This window comes from Ceratotherium simum, chromosome 5 (assembly GCF_057802395.1).
Source record: "Ceratotherium simum simum isolate JZ-2026a chromosome 5, ASM5780239v1, whole genome shotgun sequence".
NCBI classification, from domain to species: Eukaryota; Metazoa; Chordata; class Mammalia; order Perissodactyla; family Rhinocerotidae; genus Ceratotherium; species Ceratotherium simum.
Window position 1 is genome coordinate 47,825,962 of NC_141904.1, and position 23,124 is coordinate 47,849,085.

Consider the following 23,124-nt stretch of genomic DNA (forward strand, 5'->3'; position numbering starts at 1 on the left):
TTAACTTTCATGTAGATAGATGCTTATGTTCTCTTTGCTTCATCCTGGAAGGACCAGCAGCAGGGAATATGAATGTGCCAAAACAAATTAGAATCAGCTGAGAATTCCAGTGGTCCACAGAATGATAGAAAAATGTGCAAAGCAGAGTTTAAGACTATCAAGAATCTAAGCAGCATTTCTGAAATGGATTCTCTGGTGGGTTTGCTCATTTAAAAACTGAATTATCCAATACCTGACACACACACATATAAGTCATATATAAATGTATATATAATACACACACACACACACCAAGCAGCATACGATTTTCATGACTAAGAAATAAAACTTTTTTAAAGTCTGCAAACTACTTTTATCCTTAGGCACATTCTACTTTAATGTGGTATACCTGGAATATTTCAAAAGTGATTACTTGTGGGCTCAGAGCACAGGAAATAAGTTAAAATTGTAAACTTTCAAGGTGCTGCTCTATCAAGGAAATGAAATATACCAGTGACAACAGCTCAGCTCCTTTACTGTGGCTTCCAACCTCCTGCCCAAAATGTGAGGTGCATTTGTTTAATTCTGTAATGTGGTCAAAGGCTGAGGCAGAGTTTTAAATGTCAGACATTTGTGCATGTTTATTAGATCCTAGCAATCTGCTCAATAGGGTTAAAGTTGACTTTTTGGCTCATGCTTCACAGTCACTCACCGAAATATGTAGAACCAGTTGACAACAGCTAAAGAGAGTGCACAGGGAGGCGAGCCAGAACTGGCTCAACAGTGTGGTTTTGAGGTTTGGATAGGTCAGAGTCGAATCCCAGCTGTGTCCCTCACTAGTTTGTAAGACCAGCTGGTAATCTCTTAACCACTTTCACTGTGGTAACCCACAGGCCATAACAGTACCCACCTCCCAGGACTGGTGTGAGTGAGGACTTGAGATATTATCTCAGGACTTGAGATAATGCATACAAAACACTTAGCACAGTTTGCATTTGTGGGTAGAAGGGCTCCCAAAAAGGCAGTAGTTATTATTATTTCTCACAAGAACTAGCAACACAAAATGGAAGCCATCTGTCATTCTCTGTGAGTTGGCCAGGTATGGGAGGGTTTGCTTCGAGCCTTCCAGAGGTGCATGGCATGTCACACACACCCTGGTCCAGCTGAGCACAGGCCGGGCCTTGTGGGGCCCACACGATCCTACCTAATGTTTCATAAACATGCCTAAATGCATCCACGAGCAGAGTTGCTTTACTGTACTCAGACCACATGGACCACCGAGTGCTTCCTCAAACAACAAAATCTGCCCTATTCATGGTGACAAGGCTGATTTTTATCTTCTTTAAATTGGCTTCAAAGGGGGAGTTTCTGTCATTCCCCTGTGCATCCCTCTTAATGTCGAGCATTTCTGATGGAGGGGCCGCCAGCCCCTGGCTTCCCCAACAGTGTCCCAGAACAAGAGGCAGAGGCCCTAACTGGGAAGGAAGAAGTGAGGAACTGAGGAGCCAGGGGCCCTGCACCATCTCCACATGTTCCCTCGAGGGAACGCAGTGTGGTGTGATAGGAGAAGCGGGGCTCTGGGGTCACTCAGGCATTGGCTCAGTGACGGCTCCACCTCAGTGCATCCTTGGTCAAGCTTCTCAGCTTCCCCAAGCCCGTTTCACTCTCCACACAACTGACTAATGACAGCCCTTCCTCCAGTGCTCGTGAAGCATGGACAGCGCACTCCAAGGGCCAAGCTGGGGGCTGCCTGGCCACGGCAGCAGAGGGGCAGCTGCTGGGGCCACTGGCTTCTCCCTGACCAGGTGCCTGCCTAGCTGAGTCAAACGAGATCAGGCACCTGTCAGGCCGTGCCCCATCCCAGGTCTATTTTATACGCTCTCTCTCCAGGCTCCCCGCAAACATGTTTTGCACTGGCCCTTCCACAGCTTAGGAAAATCTGCCTGCCTGTCCCCAGGAATAGCACAGCAGTTGAATCTTCCTTCACCTTCTCTGCCCCTCAGTCATTCATTGGTCCTACACTCTCTGGGCCCCTACCTGCCACACTGCCACTACCATTTTTCTAGCCCCTCTCCTGGGTACACACTGTTATTGGTAGGAGACACAGGCACAGCCCACATAGGTCACAGAGGGCTTTTGTGTCTTGCCTTCATTCCATCCACACAACAGCCCTGTGAAGTACAAGTTCCCAACTTCAGATCTGCCGTTCTCCCCTGGCTCTCCCCTCTGCTCGCACATAGCAGTACATGATGTAAAGGCCTGGGGTGCTGGGGGGAGACCGGGGAAGTGGGGCAGGCTGGAGGTGGACCCTGGTCGAGTCCAGTCTGCCTTGGGTGTGGCCTCACACCCCTGCCTAGAGTCTGAGGGTAAGAACATGCTCCTCCCCAACCATGTTCCCAACACTTGAGGGGTGGGTGGTTAGAGGCCATGGATGGCTGCACTATCTGAGATGTGGTGAACACAGGACCAATCCCAGGGGCTACCTGGAAGCCAGAAGCCCAGGTGATCTCAGTGAGGAAATGGTGCTGCAGGAGAGAAAGACCTGAAGCTGTCCCTATTGTAGGGGTGAAGGCACAGCAAACAGCATGGGGCTCAGGGGTGGCCAGGGTGCTCGCTCTAGCCTTTTCCGCCAAGGGGCTCTCAAGGCAGCACCCCTTTCCATTTGCCCAGTCCATTGTGGTTCATGGTAACTCCCAACACTGTTCTGCAGGAGGCCTGGCACTATCATGCTCATTTTTCAGATGAGGAATAGTTTAGAGAGATTAATACCTGCCAAAACTCACATAGCAGAGCTAGGGCTGGGACCTCAGTGAACAGCTTCTTTCTCTGCCCCCAAAGATTGGCTAAGAGAGGCTTCATACAGCTGACGAGCCCAGGGTACCCGCCAGCTCTGTACTCATCTTAAGGCGGAGATGTTGGGTTAACCTAAGTGCACGAGTGGCTTTCTAACCTTAACCATTATCACATATCCTGTTCTCGTTTTGTTTCTGAGATACCAGGCGTCAAATTTACTGGTTGGTGACAAACCCACCACAGTTCCCCAAAGCACCCCGACCACGAAGCCCCAGTTCTAAAGCAATTACTGGCAAAGATGCTCTGTGGGTCAGGGATGGTCTCTGTGGGTAAGTTTAAGCTCAGTAACATCTAGGCGTCTGGAGTGATTTTCCTTGGAGAAGACAACCAAGCTGCCAGGTGCAAGGTCCTAGGGCACACAGCAGCAGACATGCACGGCTCACAGCCCTGGACCTCACAGCTCAAGTAAAACACATAAAAACAATGCATCTCCAAGGCAGGATTCCCAGGTGCCAGGCACTGGGCTCAGTGTTTCGTACATATCCTCCTCATCTAATCCTCCTAACAACCCTGGGGGCTGAGTGCTGTCCCTGTCTCTTCTGTACAGGGGAGGGAACGGAGTTCAGGGGGCCGTGGTGCCAAAGCCATGGAACCTGGAGGGGGCAGACCAGAATCTGACCAGGTGTCTCTGATTCTGGAGCTCAAGCTCTTCACTGCCATACAGCCTGTTCGTCTGGTATTGAGAAGGGGAGGCCAGGCCTCGAGGAGGCCATGACTGGGTAGAAGCTCAGTAGAGGCCAAGGGATCCAAGGCCCAGCCCTGCTACTGTCTGACTTTCCTTCCTTCTCTGCCTGCCACCTCGGTCCTTCTCTGCCTCCCACCTCGGTCCTGAGAACAGCTGGACACCTGGTCAGCGGAGATGGCTGAGGGTGGGCCTGGTGAGTGGTGGGGGTGGTACAGGCATGTCTGGAGGGCCCTGAAGAAGACCACCTTTCCCCTGAGGTGAGGGGCTGTGCTCCTGCTTCATGCCACCACCCCAGCTCTAAGCTGTGCATGGGAGCCGCTGGGAGGTTGCTCGGGGAGTCTACGGCATCCTGCCGGGTCTTCCTGATAGGCTTGATTTTGGGACCCCTTCCTGTTTCATCACTGCCAGGAGGGCCAGGCAGACAACCTCGTTAGCCCTAAAAACATGTTTGTGTGGGGAGGAGTGGACACAGGGGCAGGGGAAGCTGGGTAGGTTTTTGACGTGCAAATGGGGAAAGAGGACCCGGATAAGAGAGCTGAACTCTTCAAAATGAACCTCAAGCCTGTGACTGGAGCGAGAGGTTGTGGGCTCAAAGCCCAGTTCCAGCACTTACAGCCACAGGACCTTGAGCAAGTTATTGAACCTCCTGAGGCTGCAGTGCCTTTATCTGTAAAACAAGGATCATAATCCCTACTCCTTGAAGGGTTGGGCGGGGACTAAGTGAGGTAATGTGTAAAAGCAGCCAGCACAGGGAAGGTGTCCACAACTTTCCTTGCGAGTAGCCTTCTTTTCCCCATGGATTTGGACCTAGGGTTTAATCCCTCCTGGACCACTTCTTCCTTTGGACTTGCTGATTTCCTTCTCCAAGTTTCCTGTCTTGAAGTTTCCATGCTCACATAAATCCAAGGCTCTATACCTCCCACACTTTCTCAGACTCCTGGTGTTTCTGATTGGGTCTTAAACTTAGGAAGAAAAAGAATGTAAGAAAGCTACCTGAGACGCTGGGGTCCCTCTCTAGCTAATGCACAAGGAAAGTGTGTGACAAGGCACGCTCTCAGCTGACCAGGAGGCCTGGCTCTTCACGTGAACGGACGAGGTACAGAGACTGCAGGTTCCCGTCCGTCAGTCCCAGATCTGCCTTGGAGGCCGTGGGCCGGCACGCTGGCAGTTTCCTTTCCCTGGAACACTTCCTGATTTCCCATGACTGAAAACATGTATATTTGTCAGCGGTCAGAACACCTTGTTTTTGTTCCTACTGGGAAAGGGGAAGGTGAGGGGTGAGGGAAAGAGGGAGCTGCAGGGGGCGGTCACCTTCTCAGACAGGTCACAGCCCTGAGGCTCCAGTCTTGCTCACTGTACTGCCCACCCACCTGGCTGGGAGTCGAGGCATAGTCAGTAAAGGGTTGCCAGGTGATGATGGCAGAGGGTGGCTTAGCGCTAATGGAACAAAACATGCCTTGGGGACCACGGAGCCACTGGGGTCAAGGAGAACACTGCAGGCTTATGCAGTCACGGAAGGCTTCAGAGGTGGGGGTTCAGGAAGGAAAAGAAAAGGCCCAAAGTCACAGAAGCGACAGTGAGCACAGGCTTTCTTGGGTTGGGTGATCGGGTTGGCCTTACCCATGAGGCCACAAGATGGTAAGTTCAGTCACTGTCCAGTAAGAGAACAGAGGAGTATGGAGACATACACTTAAGCTTAAAATGTCCTGTGCTGAGAGTCTCACGAGGATTAAGTACCTCTCTTCCCATGCAGCAGAAATCCTGGATGATAGATCTGACAGATCAGTTCTAGCCCTCCTCTGGATTCTGGGTGGGATGAGAGGAAGAGATCTTAATGAGTCAGCAAGAGCATCACAAAACTCCCTAAATGGACAGAAGGCAGGTCAAGAAACATCTGGACCTGGGTGCCATGTCAATTCTTTCCTGAGCTTCTGAAAAGCCAGTGCTTTGCTGTAGAAACTGCATTTACGCCAGACACCAGGGGCTGAGAAACACCAAGCAAGGCTGCCATGGAGGGCATAAAGTCTTGACATTTTAGTATGGTGGCACTGCATGCAGTTATTTCATGTACAGTCATGCACTGTGTAACGATGGGGTCACGTGCTGAGAAATGCGTCATTAGGCAATTTCATCGTTGTGAGAACATCACGGAGTATACTTACACAAACTAGGTAGTATAGCCTACTACACACCTAGGCTATACGGTACTAATCTTAGGGGACCACCGTCGTTGACTGAAATGTTGTCATGTGGCACATGACTGTATTTAAAAATTGGCTCTTGCAAAACTCTCCTCACAAACCTTGTTGGAAAATAGCTACCCCGGAAAAATGAGAGGGCCAGTGGAGAATAAGGACTAAAGGACGCCCCTGTAGCTGATGCTGTCATTTCATAGCATCAGAAAGGTTCAGTGGGCCCAGGTCACTGAATAAGGGACTGGCGATGGGGCGTGGCACAGGCTGGGGGAGTGGAAAGTCCTTTAGGTTCGACAGAGTGCAGGTGGCAGACTTGCATATAATTTTATTGCTTTTAGGACTTTAGGGCTCTAGGAGGGCTTATCTGGAGCTAAAGGGACTTTGGAGAGAGCACACCTACCCTAGACAACTGAAATTAAATCCAAGCTTCCTTTCTCACGGCATCCTTACCAAGCCTGGTTAGTGGTTTAGCTTCTAAGGAGCAGCGTGTTGCTCTGAGCATGGCTAAGGGCAGCACAGCACGGGTGGCTCTTTTTTTGGGTAAGGAAGACTAGCCCAGAGCTAACATCTGCTGTCTATCTTCCTCTTTTTGCTGAGGAAGATCCCTGAGCTAACATCCGTGCCTATCTTCCTCTACTTTATATGTGGGACACCTTCCACAACATGGCTTGACAAGCAGTGTGTAGGTCTGCGCCTGGGATCCAAACCTGTGAACCCTGGGCGGGTGAAGCTTAACCATTACGTGACCAGGCCAGCCCCAGGGTTGCTCTTATGGGCTGACTTGTGGCCCCTCAAATTCATGTGTTGATGTCCCGGCCCCCAGGACGTCAGAATGTGCCTGTATTTGGAGATGAGCCTTTTAAAGAAATAGTTTAGTTAAAATGAGGCCCTTGGGGTGGGCCCTGATCCAATCTGACTGGTGTCCTTATAAGAAGAGGAGATTAGGACACATAGAGACAGCAGGGGTGCACAAGCGTAGAGGGACGACCATGTGAAGAGCAGCAAGAGAGTGGCATCTGCAAGCCAAGGAGAGAGGCCTCAGAGGAAACGCAACCTGCTGACACCTTGATCTTGGACTTTCAGTCTCAAGAACTGAGAGAAAATAAATGTTGTTTAAGCCACCCAGTCTGTGGTATTCTGGTGTGGCAGCCTGAGCAGATTAATACAGTTGCCCAAGCCCAGAAAGGCCTTAACGGAGATGCTGAAATCAGGAGACCACTGACACTCCTGGGAACTCGCTGACAAGGCTCAACACTGACCATACCCCAAGCCTGGTGCTCCTCAAGGGCAATCCCATCCCGAACACTATTCTGAGGCAACTTCCCTTAAGCAAAGGCAGCCAATCCGGCTTCCAAACTTTCCTGGTCCTTTGATAAGAAAGCACAAGGGCCAGGCACTTAATGCACACTCAGGAAATGGGAAGTGATGTCTACTCACTGTTCGGCCACGTTTGGGTCAAGAGAATCAGTTTCAGTGGGTGTTTCAGGCAAGGAGGAGCCGGACTCCTGTATCTGGCACAACTCCTCATCTGTGATGATGTCAAACACGGCGTCGTCTGGCGGCCTGCAGTCTGTGTTTGCACCTGGACCACAGAGGCAGATCAGGAGAGGTGAGAAACAGTTACGCATAGGATGGGGAAGGAGCCTCAGGGAAGTGAGTGAGTGCAGCTTATGCAGGATAAGCCACCAGGACACCTTTACGTGCTCACTCAACTGACAGCTTTTCTGTCCAGATGTGAGAGAAATGGCTATTGGGACATTCCAGAAAAGCAAAAGAGGGAACTACAGATGAAACCAAATCCACAATTTAAGAGATTTCTCTTAAGCCCCTTAGTGGATTAGAGAGGTTTCAGCTCTTACATATTCTGAGGCCCCTTATTTAGAAGGAAAAAAACCTATCAAAACCTTATCAGGAAAGAACCTAACAAAAAAGTAAACATACTCCTGCACTGCTGAATCACTGCTCCATCAGACACAGACACTACTTATTCATGCTTCTTTGAAAGCAGGATTCTGGCTGGCCTGCATTTTCATCTCAATCTATTGACGGGGTGGGAAAGAACCTCCCTCTGCTCAAGGGGTTGTAGCAACCATTGTGCTTCTGACCAGGAGACTTGTGTCCAACTCTGTGGGCCAATCAGTAGGAAGGATGCTGTATGGATGCTCCTGTGGCAGTCACCCACCCGCCAGCCTCTCTTGCCTATGTCATAGAAAATGTGATGGCAGGTGTGAAGTGAAAGAAAGAAGGAAAGAGAGAAAGACGAGGAGACAGGAAATGTCAGAAATCAAAACAAGTGACCTAAGGACTCTGGCACAGTGGTGCTACTCCCTACTATCAGTGGAACACTCGCCAGTGAGTCAGGGCAAGAGAAAGACTCCTGGGCTGTTTAGCAAGAAGAACAGTTCATGTGAGCTACAAGTTCCCAGCTAACCCTGCCCATGGCTACTGAGACAGACCATGCTTTAGAAGAACTTCAGAACTTGTCTGAAGTCTGCATAATGGAGGGCTTATGGCACAGGCTGAAAAAGGGGAACAGGAATTGGTTTCCTTCCACAGACTCAGCCACACTCCTGAACCTGCCTTTTGAGGCTAGTAGAGGGAAGAAAGAAGGAAAAGGAGGGATAGGAAAACAAAGAACAGGGATCCAAAATGATGTCCACTGAGAGAAATCAAAGAAGACCTAAATAAACACAGAGTTATACCATGTTCATGTTGGAAGACCCAAACTGACCTAGAGATTCAATGCAATCCCAATCAAAACTTCACCAGGACTTTTTGTAGTAACAGACAAACTGATTCTAAAATTTATTTGGAAAAGCAAAGGACTTAGAACAGCCAACACTTTGATAAAGAACAAGATTAGAGGACCCACTCTACCTGATTTTAAAACTCATTATAAAACTACGGTAATCACAACAGTGTGATATTGGTGAAAGAAAGGGCACACAGATAAATGAAATGGAATGGAAAGTCCAGATACAGACCCACATATATAAAGGCAATTGATTTTTGACAAAGGTACAAGGGCAATTCTATAGGAAAAGAATAGACTTTTCAACCAACGGTGTTGGAACAATTGGACAACCATATGCAAAAAATGAATCTCTATGCATAGCTTACACCATATACAAAAATTAATTCAAAATGGATCACAGACCTAAACGTGCAACCTGAAACTACAAAACTTCTAGGAGAAAACAGGAGACGATCTTTGAGTCCTTGGGTTAAGCAAAGATAGATATGATACCAAAAGAAAAGAAAAAAATTGATCCCAAGGGAAAAAAAATTGATAGATTGGACTTCATAAAAATGATAAACTTCTGCTCTTTGAAAAATATTTCTGCTCCTTGAAAGAAAGTGAAAAGACAGCTACAGATTAGGAGAAAATATTTGTAAAACACATATCTGATAAATAACTTGTATCTGGAATATATAAAGGATTCTCAAAATTCAGTAACTAAAAAAAAAACACAATTAAAAAATAGGCAGAAGATTTGAGGAAAATATACTAACGCTGTGTATGGTACACTCCCCCATCCCTGAGCAGTTCTTTGTACCCAATGTAAATAATGGGGCCTGCCAACCTCCTCGATGATCCAGTTAAACAAAAGAGGATCTAACAGTATTTCTGAAGGCTGGCTGGCCTGGATCCAGGCAGAGGCCAAGGAGTCCATAGCAACCAGATGCAGGAGGCAGTGATGCTTGAGCAAAGATGAGACTCACTTCTGCCTTTGCATCTCAGCTCTGCCTCCCTGGTCCTCTGCATCCACAGTCCAGTCCCTGCGAAGGCAGCCTGAGCTGCCCTGCTGGGCTATGCTCGGAGCAGGAGCAGCAGGAACCAAATCCCACTTCCCTCCACTGAGCTGAGTGAAAGGACATGAAGGAGAACACATCCTCCTTGGCCTGAGAGCGAGTGTGAGCCATAGGGAGAGAGTGAAGGATGTGGTCGTTTCCAGACAACTCCTGGCCTGTGATTACTCAGGGAGGGGGTTAGACATCGGGGCTGAGGCTCTGGAGACAGCGTTCTCCAAGGTGTGGGGTACATTCCACTGGTAGTACATGGGTTAAGAGGTACAAAGGCCACGCGTTAAATAACATTGAATCATATCAGGAGAAAGTTATTCCCTTTTCAATTCTCTTCCAATCCTAATTACATCAAAAAGAAAGTCTCAAATTGGTGGTACTACATTTTTAGCATCTCTTTAATGCCTAAGTTTGGAGAACACTGAGTTAAGCTTGTTACAGCTAACACAATGGGGTAGTGGAGAGGGGACATGGCACTTAGAGAACACCGAGGGCTGCTGCAGGAGTCTGACCTTGGCCTCCGGTGGCCTGGGGCCCAGCGTGGGCTGGTGATGGTGCGGGGCTGGGCTCTCCCTGGCTGGTGCCCGAGCTGGTGCTGTCAGGGGAGCCGGGGCCCTCGCTGAGCTTCCGGAAGCAGGCTCGGCAGCAGCGCTCCTTCTTGCCGTTGTGCTTGGTGAGGACATAGTTGTTGCAGCAGTAGTAACAGAAGACGCGGCCACATATCCTGGGGACAAAATAGGCACGGCTTCGGACAACACACTGTGGGCCCCGTGAGATCTGCTCAGACCAGAACTGGGCTCTGTGCTGGGCTCCAGAGGCCACATGGCCCTCGTAAGATCTGGCCCTGCCCCCACTTTGGAGTGTGGCTTAAGGCCCATTTGATAAGATTCCAATAATTGGACACGACGACGCAGGTGTGCATTCCACGCCTCAGGGGCTGAGGCTCTGAGAGACCACAGACCTCTCTGGCCTGACGATTCTGCATCTGCCCCGGGCCCAACCCAAGATTCATTTTTGCCTGCCCTTCACAGGAGGGTCTTTGCTGTGTTCCCCACTCTCCCCGGGCTCCAGCATTGCTGTTTCCCTCTGGTCCTACAGGCAGAGGGAGGACCGGGGGCTGCTGCTCTCTGGGTGTTCCACATCCCTGTGGGTCCCCTGAACTTTGCCGACACCCCTCCCTGTATTAAACTCTTCCCTTTCAGGGATCCCTGAGTGTCCTGCTAGGACCCTGCCAAATACAATCTCCTCGCTTGGGGCCCTCACAACCAAAAGGCAATGTGCTCTTCCTAGGCAGTCAGCCACCGTGCCAACGCATGTACAGATTCCTCACTCAGAGCCGTTTGCTCTGGTCCTGGGCCCCGCCAGAGTTTTGGTGCCAGCCTGTGAGCTGCCCGCTGACCTGCAGTGGTGCCGCCGCACCATCCAGCTGAACTCCCGCTTGCAGTCAAGGCAGTGGTTCGCCTCCGTGTCCCCGAGCCCCCTCTCCTCAGCACTGAGCTTCTGTTGGAATTCCAGGGCATCTGACTTCTGCCAGAGAGCATCCTTGTCCCTGAGACAAAGCCACATTAGGAAAAAAGAAGAAAGAATCCATGAAAACAACAGAATTATCCCTGATTTATTTCAAAAGACTGATTCCAAATTTCCTAAGACACAGAAGGAGATTTGCTTTACTCTGGAAATACTCCCATTCTCGGTCTCCTCTGTCAGCCCACCTCAGGCCTAGACTCAGCGGGACCCTCCAACCTGCAGGCCCTTAACTGACACCACACATGTGAAGGCGCACAGGAGGCCCACAAAGTACACGAAAGGCTCTGGCAACTGCAAAGAGCTGCCAGCATCGACAAGGGTCACACACTGCTCAGGCCTCTAAATGACGTGCATATGGCCACTGGGAGTTTAAGCTATAATGTGCTGTCATGATTACAGGACAGTCTGTGTGCCGTGAGCCCCAGGACCATGAATATACTGCTCACCCAAATCTTAAATGTGCTCAGGGCCCTTTACGCTTTTATAGTTTGTTCAAATAACAACTAATCATTGGAGAAGATCAAAGATTTCCCAGCCTGAAAATCTGATGGGATGTTAATCTTCCCTACTCCTCAGAGAGACAGTACCACTACTCCAGGAAGCAAGACTAAAACAAGTGGAGGCTCTTCAGAAAGGTCTGGCAGTGTCCAAATATGCCTGATGCACCAGGGAAGATGTGTATAGAGACTTCCGTATTGCTGCTAATGGTCATTTTCAGGGCTAATGGCTTCTGACATGGGAAGGTTTAGTCCTTTCCCGAATGAATCCCAGCCACCATCCTGAGAGTTATGTGACCCCGGCAGCACCTGAGCCACTGATGACTAACACCAGAGCCACTTAGGGTCTGAGAGAAACTGCCTTCATCAGTAGCCAGGGACTCCAACTGAACCACAGACCATTCCCCTTAAATACAAAAGCCAGAACATGGAATTGATTGGCTTTTCAAGGATGCTAGAAATTTCAGGAAGCAGGAAGACTCATTCTCCAGACCAGCACTGTCCTCCCAGCTGGTCCATAGCTTGTCCTTTCTGTCCCTAGGAGGCCAAGCACCCATACCCTGGGAATGTGGGAATGCTGTCAGACCTGGGCCTTCTCATCACACACCTCGGGAGACGTCTGAGCTCAGAGGTCACAAATGCCCTGAATTCCAAGTGTGCAAATTGATGACATGTGGGCAGAGTTTTTAAATTTTCAAATTAGTTACAATTTAATATCACCATTTTGCAACCCCAAATGAATTAGTAGATTTAGGCATTGCTTATCCATGGCTGCTAACATTGCAAAGAAAAGGCTAATCAGGTCTTACATGGCTGTTGAAGGGAAGACCCAAAACTATAAACCAATTCTATGAAGTGTTCTTGCCAAAATTTTGAACCTGAGTCTGAGCGAGCCTCTAGTAGAGCAGTGGTCCTCAACTCTGGCTCACTGATGTCTGGACCCCACTTACAGAAATTCCAGTTCAGTTGGTCTGGGTGGGGCCTGGACATAGGTATCATTTTAATAGCTCCCTTAGTGATTCTAATGTGCAGCCAGGGTTCAGAACCACTGCTCTAGTTCTAACTATCAGTTTACAGGAAATATAAAGGTTGGAAGAACATGTTAAATGACACAACGGTGCCGCAATCAGCAAAATCCAGGCTACGGCAAACTACCAGATGAATGACCTGGCTTCTTCAAAAGTAAATTGCAAAGAAAAAAAAAACACATTAGAGAGATGGTGGGGGAACCCACAGACTAAAGGAGATCTAAAAAACACATCAGTGTGCACTGTATGGATCTAATTTAGATCCTGATTAGGAAAAATTATAAGGGAATTGGAAAAATCTGAAACTGACTAGATATTTGATGATATTAGGAATTACAGTTAATTTTAAGTGTGGTATCGATATTGTGGTTGTTTAAAAGGGAGAGTCCTTGTTTTCGAGAGGTACGTACTGAAATATTTGAGGATGAAATGATCTGATATCTGGGATTTGCTTCAAAATAATCTGGGGAGGTGGGGGAGATGGGTGGGACTCTGGATGAAACAGGATCAGCCATGAGTTGAAGAATGTTGAAGCCGGGTGACAGGTACACAAGGGTGCATTATGCTACCCTATTTTTGTATGTTTGAAAATTTCTACAAGAAAAAGTTAAAAATTTTTTTGAATGACTTGCCAATATTTAAAAGTCAGGACAATTGCACATAAAAATTCAGATTTCCCCTTGCTCTTAAGAAAGAAGGTGATCTGACAATCCTGTGTGGTGACAAACGGCAAGAGCAGAGCGCGCTGTGCCCTCCAGTTCCTGAGTCCTCTCCCAGCCCAGCTCTCACATTTCCGTTAGCTGTCTGCTCCGCGCAGGCTCCGGAGTTTGGGACCCCAGTACTCGGGAAAATGGTATGGAGAAATGCACTCATGAAAGAGGGGCAAGGGAATGGGGAAATTCTTGAAGATATTAAACATCATTTATTATTGGTCTTGGGGCTAAGCACACAGATATTTAGAAAATAATTACACAGCAATATGAAAACACAAACCCAGATGAGCACTACTGGGAAGAGTGAAACCCACTCTTACAAGGCTGCGAAGGCCAAGCAGACCCTGTACGTGTGGGCCCTTAGCAACAGGACGCAAGCAGACGGGCCCGTTTCCCTTGAAGTGTCCTTTCAAGAACAGCTGCATTGCTTTAAAGAAAAACCAAACTGCTTGTCCCGTTTGTCTTGACACTCACCTGAGCAGCTCTATCAGCCGCTCCTCCAGGTACTTTTTGGTTCTATTCAGGTCATCCAGGTCAGCGAGCATCTTCTGATCATTTTTCTCCCGGTCTGTCACCTCCTGGCACAGTTTGTTGTAATACTCTTGGATTTTTGTCGTGGCTTTTTGAAGTTCCTTCTGGGTCCTGGCGGGCAAGTGGTAAGTTTTCCTCCTTATCCACTACTTCCAGCTTCCCCATGTCTCTGGGCTAACCCAGGCCTCTAATCAAGGGTCCCACTGCCCTCCCAGCCTTTCCTCGTTCACAGTGGGGGAGCCCCTCAGCACCCTCCACTCACAGGTGGGGCACTCCCTTAGCCTTCAAGACTTCCCTCACACACCACCACCTCCCACACCAAATATAAGGGGCATTCAGGGAGAGCAGGTTGACCTCAGGTCGCCAGGAGCACTCCAGGGTGAGTTGAGTCTGCACACTTGGTTCTTGGGCAGGGACTGAAGTTATGAGAAGAGCCCAATGGGTGAGGCTCATGTGCTGATGATGGGGGGCGGGGTGTTGCAAGAGGGAAAAGGAGTCAGGACAGAAAGAACAGAGGTGTAGCTTCCTAGAGGTGACCACACAGAGGAAGATCTGTCTCTCACCTGTCTTTGGGACTCTACACATGGGCTTGGCACTGGGTACACAGCCGGCACTCAGTTTGCGCTGCCAAGTGTTCTGCCTGATAGCCCCAAGGCCTAAGGAGTTCTGTTCTGTACGTCCAGTATAAAGTTGTCAGGAGGTTGTTTACTAGACACTGTATACCAAAATGTTCTCATGGGTGTACACACACACACACACTCTCTCTCTCTCTCTGAATAAAATAAAACCCAATGCTGGGTAGATGGATTATGCAACTTTGAGCCGCTAAAACAACTGCTCTGAGATCTTACAAATAACCACTGTTACAGCATTTTTTTAAATACCACCAACTTAGGAGGTTCTCTTGCTTTAAAGCGTCACGTGAACGTGACCTGGCTAACGGCAGCCAGAGCCCTAGAGCATTCGAACTCTGGAAAAGTCAGATGAGAAGAAACGTACACTCAGGTTACTGAACATCCAGCATGCTCTGGATCTCCTATTGAGCCTGGGCCCAGGCTAGACGGCAGTGGGTAGGAGGAGATGAGGGATGGGCAGAAAAGTTAAAGCCTCAGGATACTTTGGTGTGCCCGTCTTTGCTGGCGGCACACATGCAGTTCGCTCCCAGCCCCTCCTCCTGCTAGCCCTGCTTTAATCAGGCCCCAGCAGGATGAGCTTGGCCTCATCACCAGATGGTCGGCTCACGCTCACTACTCCAGGTGGCCCCCAAGCCTGAAGACAAGGAGGCTCGGGAGGCCTTGGGGCTGGCCACAAATAGGGCCATACTTTAAGGTTAAAAAAATCATGATGAAAGGGTGACAGCATGATGCGCTCTCCACAGACACAGCACCATAATCTGCAGGAGGACAAGCCGATCCTGGTTCCTAGAGCACACACACAGTCTCGTGACGAGCTTGGGAGAACCCCACACCTAACCTCCACGCAGAGGAAACGAGGAAAAACTCAAGTCAAAACCTCATAGTGGAGAGCCCTGCCCGGTGGCATAGCAGTTAAGTTCGCGCGCTCCACTTTGGTGGCTGGAGGTCAGCAGGTTTGGTCCCGGGTGCGGACCGATGCACCGCTTATCAAGCTGCGGTGATGTCCCACATAAAGGAGAGGAAGATGGGCACGGATGTTAGCCCAGGGCCGATCTTCCTCAGCAAAAAAGAGGAGGATTGACAGTGGATGTTAGCTCAGGGCTAATCTTCACACAAAAAAACAAAAAAAACTTCATAGTGGGGAAAATACGCACACACACATGCCAGTACCCTAAAACAAAACAAAACACAAAACTGTCTGTCTATATATTTTTTAGGATAGTTATTGAGAAAACAGACTCTGGAGCCAAATGGTCTGGGTTCTAATCCTACCACCATCACTTACACACAGTCTGACCCTGGGAAAGCGACTTAACTCCGCTGAGCCTCATTTTCCGCATCTATAAAATGAGGATAAGTAATAATACCATCCTCATAGGACTGGTGGGAGGATTAAATGGGCAAATAGATGAAAAGTACTTAAAACAGTGCCTGCCTCATTTTAGGCATTATTTAAATGTTTCCTGTTATTATTATATTATATCCCAACTTTTATTTCATGTTAGTTTTTCCAAAGCATGAAGTTACTGAACTGAAATATGTCCTGCCAGAGATCAGAAAATGGAATTAAGAGTGAAGTTCTGCAGATGTCAATAGGGTTGTGACAGGCACACTGCCAGGTCCTCTGTGGTCTGCTTCTGACACAAGCGCTGAGTCTGTGGCTTTTCTTATAAAAGGACTTCTTTAACCTGATATGAGTGGCTGACTTCCTAATGACTTTACCAAACACCCACTTCCCTGAAGCCTCTACCACTGGCCGCGTGGGTGGACTGTGTAACTAACCTGTCCAAGTTTTCACGCAGGGCAGCCCCCTCCTCGTCCTTCTTCTTCAAGGTGGCCTGGCACTCTGAAAGGTGATTGCTGGTGCAGCTCAGCTTCTCTCCCATATCTGCCTGGACGGCCTGGCACAGGACATCAGGGAGAAGACACTCAGCTTGCAAAAGCCCGTGCAAGATGCCTTAAAATTGCTGGTGTGCTCTCCACCAGTCACCCTATCTGGCGGGGTCACTTCTAACCAGAGGGGCTTTTGTTTGTTTTTAAGTTCAAGAGGCCCGGAACCTTTGTTCTATATTTGCGGAGTTTGACACACTCCTTTTTATAGTTATATCCCTCAAGCATCAACTGCAACTGTTTGTGGTGATTGGAGGGGCAGCAGGTATCAGAATCTCCAAGGTGGGGTGGCAGGGAGCAGAGGGCATTTAAAAAAGTCACTTCCCTGAAGACTGATTTCAGCGCCACCCCTGCTCCTTCTCAGTTCAGACTCAATGACTTAGAGCATGCCTGCAGAGACAGCTAAGAAGGACAACTTATTTCCTTTCCGTAAGACACAGGGGCTGGGTGAAAAACACATTGGGCAGCTCCAGCCAGGTGTCCAAGGAGTGGAAGGGGGCTGTGATACAGACCCAGGGTGTCTAAAAGGTAGACTGATGACGGCTTCAGTTTGGGAACCGGAAGTCTTGGAGGGAGCCCTCTTCAATGGTCCGGTGGAAACCAAACCAGATCCCCCTCCCTGACAGGTCCACACACCGGGAGTGGAATGACAAGGCAGAGGCCAGCACACCAGTCTGACCAGCCAGCCGCTGATCAGGGCTCGCAAAGCACACTATCCCAGGCCGCACAGGCCGGGGCCTACCTTCAGCTTCCTCACAGCCTCCTCGGCGGCCTGCAGCTGCCGGCCTCGTTCCTCAAGCTGGCCCCTGAGGCTCCTACACTCTTCACTGGCAGCCTGGAGAGGAAGAGAAAGGGGTTGCAAAACTGGGGTCCTTGTTCTGAGACTCCCTTAGCCCCATTCCCCCAAATGGTTAAAAACAAGCTCTCTCTCTCTTTTTCTCCAAACTCAATAAGCTTTGGGGTTTATTGGTAACAAAACACTTTCAAGCTTATTAAGAGACTTAGGTTGGTCCTCAAACTTAGAATTTAATTTCTGCAAGGGAAAAAGTGGCCTCTTGAGCCACATGGAGCTGCACGGGGTGGGGTGACACAGGGTGGGAGGCACATCTGTGGAAATGCAGCAGTTGCCTAAAGCGGAGGGTCGGGAGTGGTCTGAGAGCACAGACCTCCACGCAAACAGACAAGTAATAAGCACTGGAAAGCAAAGGCCGTGGCTGTCCGCCTGTACGCTCACTCCGAACCCTGTTCTTTGTGCAGTCTCAAAGGCACATGAGAACCGCTGCTTAAGCTCGTCTATCCCAAGGGCTTTGTGAAAACTAACTGAGTCAGTTCCCTACAACTGCACCTGCTATCAGGATAGTGCCCAAAGGGACAGAGAACCCAGAGCAGGACTCGAGGCTATCAGGAACCGTTAGCATTCTGCAGTAGGGTCCAGAGGCTAGGGCAGGGGTCTCCAACTCACATGCCCACAGGAACTGGGCAAGTCCATAAATGAGTGTAAGGACAACACCAGAGGATGTGTGTCTCCTTCAAAGTGGGTAGCCACCACCCGGAGGCTGCCGACTCCTGCCATATGGGAATGAGGGCACAGGCTTTAAGATTTTCCAAGATTTCAAAAGAAGCCTCCAAACTGAATTTGTAAACATCCTGCTCTTTAAATGTTGGCTATTAATTTTAAAAAAATTTTCAGAGCCAGTCCTCATGGCCTAGTGGTTAAAGTTTGGCACACTCTGCTTTGGCGGCCTGGGCTTCAGCTCCCAGGTGTGGAACTACACCACTCGTCTGTCAGTAGCCATACTGTGGCGATGGCTCACACAGAAGAACTAGAAGGACTTACGACTAGAATATACAACTATGTATTGGGGCTTTGGGGAGGAAAAAAAAAAAGAGAGGAAGATTGGCAACAGATGTTAGCTCAGGGTGAATCTTTCCCAGTGAAAAAAAAATTCTCTGTTGGCCAAACTTGTATGTAACGGCCTTGAGTTTAGACTTCTGGGCTAAGGCATCACTCCCCGACACTGTGTCCTAACACGTTCCCGCAGGGAGAAGGACGCTGTGAGCTATGACAGCAGGACGGGACCGTGTTTGCCTGGGCCCCCAGTACACTCTTGGGCCCTCACGTGCCACATGGCCGAAGGTGCATCATCCTATCCTCTCGTGGACCCCCCAGGCCCTGCTGCAGGAGACAGGCGCAGCCAGATGGTCAAGGCTAGGATTACCTTAAGTCTGCTCTGGCAGTCCACCATCTCGGCGCTCAGTTGGAACTTGAGGGTGTCAAGGTCCTGGTGTGCAGTCTCCTGGAGGCTCTGGGCCCGCCGCTCAGCCTGGGCCAGCTGGGCCTGCAGGCTAGGCAGTGAGCTGGCTGTCTCCTCAGCCACCTTCAGCTTCTCCTGCAAGCTCTCCTTCTCTCGCTGCAGGCCTGCCACTTGGTGTTCCAGGCCTTCTCGCTCCCTTGAGGCCACCTCTTTGGCATCCTGGAGCTCCTGGACTGTGCAGGCCAGTGCCTCCTCTACCCGCTTTTTCTCCGCAGTCAGTGTGCAGACCTGGATGCCGAGCTCGGCTGTGTCTGTGTTGGCCCGGTGCAGCTGCTCCTGCAGCTCAGCATGTTCCAGCTGGGCTTCTTGCGAACTGCATTTCGCCTGGGACAGCTCCTCCCGCAGGGCCTTGAGCTTATCCTCCCTCTGCTGGGCCTCATCAGCCCTCTCCGCCTGCAGCACCTCTTCGTGCTCCGAGCACCGCAGGAGCTCCTGGACGTGGGCCCTGTTGAGGGCTTCGTTCTGCTCCTTCAGTTGCTGCACGAGGGCTTTGTGCTCCCTCAGAGCTGCCTCAGCCACGCTCAGCTGGCTCTGTACCTTCTCCTGGTCATCCAGGGCTGCCTGGAGCTTGGCCTGGAGGTCCACCACCCTAGCCTGCAGCCGCTGAGCCTCCCCCTGATGGACTTCCAGCTGTGCCTGAGACAGGGCTAGCTGGGCTGCCAGCTCATGGGGTGCATTGTCTTGAGGTGGGCCGAGCCCCTGTGGGCCATTTTCTGCTGTGAGGGTCTCAATCAGCTGGGTCTGCTGGAGGCACCGGCTCTCAAGAGCTCTGAGCTCCCCTTCCCGGGCCTCTGCCAGCTGCCTGCACTGCTCCACCTCCTCCTGCAGTTGCTGGCACTCAGCCTCCTTGCTCTGCAGGGCAGCCTCCTTCTCTGCCACGTGGGCCCTCATGGTCTCCTTGGCCTTCCTCACAGCCAGGAGGCTTGCCTCCATCTGGTCACCTAAGTGCCGGATGCTGGCCTGCTCTGACTCCAGGGAGGCCAGGGAGCCCTGGATGGCTGCCTCCCGCTGCTGCAGGGCTTGGTAATCAGCCTGCAGGGCCTGAAGCTTGTCCTCCAGGAGCTGGTTGCGCCCAACCACATTCTGCAGCTCCTTCTCCAGCTCCCTGTTGGCCTGCTGGAGCTTCTCCTGCTGGCTGCCCCCTAGCATCTTGGTATTGTCCATCTGTCCCTCCTGCAGATCCCTTTGCTCCTCTTCTGGCTTATCCAAGGCCTGTTGCAGGGTGGAGTTGAGGGGGCCCAGAGCTTCACTCTTTCCATCCGCCATGGGCAGATCTGGGCCCGGCTGCCCAGCAAGCTGCTCCAGCATCCCCACTTTCTGGCTGAGGTGGTCTTTGTCCAGGATGAGCTGCTGCTTCTGCTCCTCCAGGTCACTCACGTGCTGGCTCACCTGTGCCAGCTGGGTCTCTAGGAGTCGCAGCTGCCGTGTCAGGGACCTGGCCTCCTGCTCCAGCTGCTCCTTCTCCTCCCACCGCCGCTGTGCCTCCCGCCTCACCTCCGCTAGCTCTTCCTCCAGGGAGCTCAAGTGGGCCAGCGCCTCCTGTAGCTGTTGCCGGAGCTGGGCTGCCTCTTGCCCCTTCCCAGACAGCTCTTCTTGGAGTGGGGCCATCTCCTGTACCAGGCGCTCCAGGCTGGCCTGGGCCTCCTCCTTCAGCTGCAGCTCCTTGGCCAGCTGTTCCAGCTGCGCACTTTGCTGCCTACTGAGCTCCTGGACCTTGGTATTCTCCCCTTCTAGGGCTTGAAGCTTCTCGCCTAGCTGCTGGATCTCTAGGGCTGAGTCACTGGGGATGCACTCTTGCTGTCCCTTTGTGTCTAGTGCCGTTTCTGCCTTCTGCTCAGCCGTGCACAGCTGGTCTGCGACATTAGCTAAATGCTGATTCTTCCTGCCCAGAGAGTCCTGTGTGGCCTCGAGCTCCTGTGACAGGGGCTGCAGCATGGACTCCAGCCGCCGCAGGGCTGAGTGGTAATCCTCATCCTTCTCTGCTGCACCCAGCTCCAGGGCCTGCAGGCACTTCTTCAGCTCCTTCACGGTGTCCTGTGTGGCCTGGGTGAGCTCCCACTGCTTCTGGAGCTCAGCCATCAGGCAAGTGAGGCGAGCGTTGTCCTCAGCTGCAGCACGACTCCTCTCCCTCTCCATCTGCAGCTGCTCTCCCTGCAAACTGACAGCTGCCTTCAGCTCCTGGTTCTCTCTGTCCAGCTGCTGCATCTGCTCCTGTAGCTGCTTCTCCCGCACCTCCAACTGGTCCAGCTCCAGCCGCATCTCGTCAAAGCCCTCCTGTGCTTCGTTGTTTAAGGTGCTGTTCAGGTCAAAGCTGGAGGCCATCTCCTGATTCTGGGGATGAAAAACAAAAAACAAGCGCCTTTGGGATGAAGCTACATGGTTCCTTGGAAAAGCTTTAGAGTCTAATGAGAACAGAAGTAAAAACACAGCAATTACATGACCTAAGATTAGTCTATCGAGCTATTCGAAGGACTACAACTGCTTTGCTCAAAGCATCTGTTGAAGGAGGTCAGCAGCACATTCTAAAGACACGACACCACACGTGTGAGCTCCACTGAGACTCGGAACTCGCACTTCCCGTCCAGACTCCTGTAGCTTTAGCAACATAATAGGTGTTGGCTCTCAGATAAATTAAGTTATATTTAAACTACTGTTCACCCATTGCACCATATGCACAACTTCTGTTGTGATTAAACCACAAAATAAGGTAAAAGTTTAGTCTATTCTATACTCTTAATGCTTCTTACGTTATTTTTATTGTTTTGCTGAATAATTTCAGAGTTCTTTCCCACAAGTCTATATACGGCTATGATACATTCACATTTCTAACAAAATTAACAAAACTAACCCCACCCACTAACACTTAGTGAGCACTTGCCTATGACAAGCCCTCGAGCACTGTCCACGTGCTCCCTCATTCAATCCCACAACTGTCTTATGAGCAAGAATGATTTTTATGACCCTCATTTATGGACGAGAGAGCTGAAGCTTCGAGGGGGTAAGTGATTTTCTCAGGGTCACAGAGCTGATAGGTGACAGTCAGGATTTGACTCTGCTGCTTTTAACCACATTGCTAAACTGCTTCTTTTAAAATACTTTAAAAGATTTCTTAAAATTTTAACTTTTAAAAGGCCTAAATTCTATTTGGTTATAAAAACCTGGACTCTAGGAAACAGTGGGTATAACTGAGGATTTATATGGCTCTGGTTGGAACAACAGGCATCTGAGAACATCAGCCTGAGCTGTGAGGGGCAAGGACATACTCTGGTTGACACCAGAGTATGGTGTCAGCAAGGAAATCCCCAGCCTGTCTGGCATTACCTGCAGGTAGCTGCTCACCAAACTGCTCATGCTGGAGCTCCGGCTGGGGGGTTTCCACATGTAAGCAGAAGAGCCGGTGCCCAGTGTCCTCCTGTGGGGCCACAGAACAGACACACTTGTATCAGAGCAGGACACAGACACACAGACACACAGACACACACAGGGAGGCCTTGGCTGTCACCAGGCAACAAGGTGGTGGTAACGGGCAATGCCCGCCCATATAGAGCATAAGAAGGCAAAACCCAACAGTTTCCACCAAAGAGCACATTTACGATGATCTGCAGCAGATGGACTCCACTGCTAAAGTTTAAACATGATGGCCTTCCTCTCACTGCCAAAAAAGACCCAAGTGAACATAATATTTCCCAATATTTGGTTTAAATTTTCTTTGAAACTTTGGTGCCTGCCATTGTCTGCTAGTGAGGAATAAGCAGTAGTCAATCTGGTAAATAAAGGTCACGTTGTGCTTAGGGGATCATGGTCACCACTTTACAAATATGTAATATGGCTGCAAGACCTGCTTCTAGCTCATGTAACTGCATTAGACAGTGTAGGTATAGAACATTTCCCTCATTGCAGAAAGTTCTATTTGACAGCACTAGACTAGACACACACAGACTTGTGTGATAAATCTTGTCTAGTAGGAACACTGCAAACGACACACATTTTTATTTAAACAGAATCTTCTCCCTAACCTACAGTTATTGTATTTTAAAATCTGTTGTTCTCCACAACCCAGCAATTCCACCCCTCAGGATGTACCCTAAAGACAGTCAGATACGTGCATAAGGAGACATATGGGGGTGCGCCTGGCAGCACAGTAATGGTGGAAAAAGTGGAAACAGTCTAACTCTATATCACTAAAAAAACAGATAAACTGTGGTTTATTTGCACAACAGAATATTCCACACTATGGGTTGGCAATCTCTTTTTGTAAAGGGCCAGGTAGTAAATACTTCGGGCTTGCAAGCCTTTTGGTCTCTGTCATAACAACTCACCTCTGCCACTGTGGCATGAAAGCAGCCATGGACAATACGCGAATGAATGGGCGAGGCTGGGTTTCACACAGCCCTACGGGCCGTGGTTTGCCAGGTCCCTACTTTACATCTATAGAATTCCATGTGCAAATAGATAAAAATCTCAAAAACAAT

At 49.9% G+C, this 23,124-nt stretch overlaps 1 protein-coding gene across 2 annotated transcripts in view; it reads right to left on the reverse strand.

Annotated features, from left to right (window-relative positions):
- FYCO1 (FYVE and coiled-coil domain autophagy adaptor 1) overlaps positions 1–23,124 on the reverse strand; it is a 75,520-nt gene that overhangs the window by 28,792 nt on the left and 23,604 nt on the right. For both annotated transcript variants that reach the window (XM_087430850.1, XM_004419604.3), the window contains exons 7-14: positions 21,974–22,064; positions 18,557–20,983; positions 17,080–17,172; positions 16,230–16,348; positions 13,756–13,923; positions 10,916–11,065; positions 10,029–10,240; positions 7,150–7,294 (exon numbers count right to left, since the gene is read on the reverse strand). In XM_087430850.1, coding sequence (XP_087286976.1) covers positions 7,150–7,294; positions 10,029–10,240; positions 10,916–11,065; positions 13,756–13,923; positions 16,230–16,348; positions 17,080–17,172; positions 18,557–20,983; positions 21,974–22,064 — 3,405 coding nt within the window. The remainder of the gene's footprint in view (positions 1–7,149; positions 7,295–10,028; positions 10,241–10,915; positions 11,066–13,755; positions 13,924–16,229; positions 16,349–17,079; positions 17,173–18,556; positions 20,984–21,973; positions 22,065–23,124) is intronic.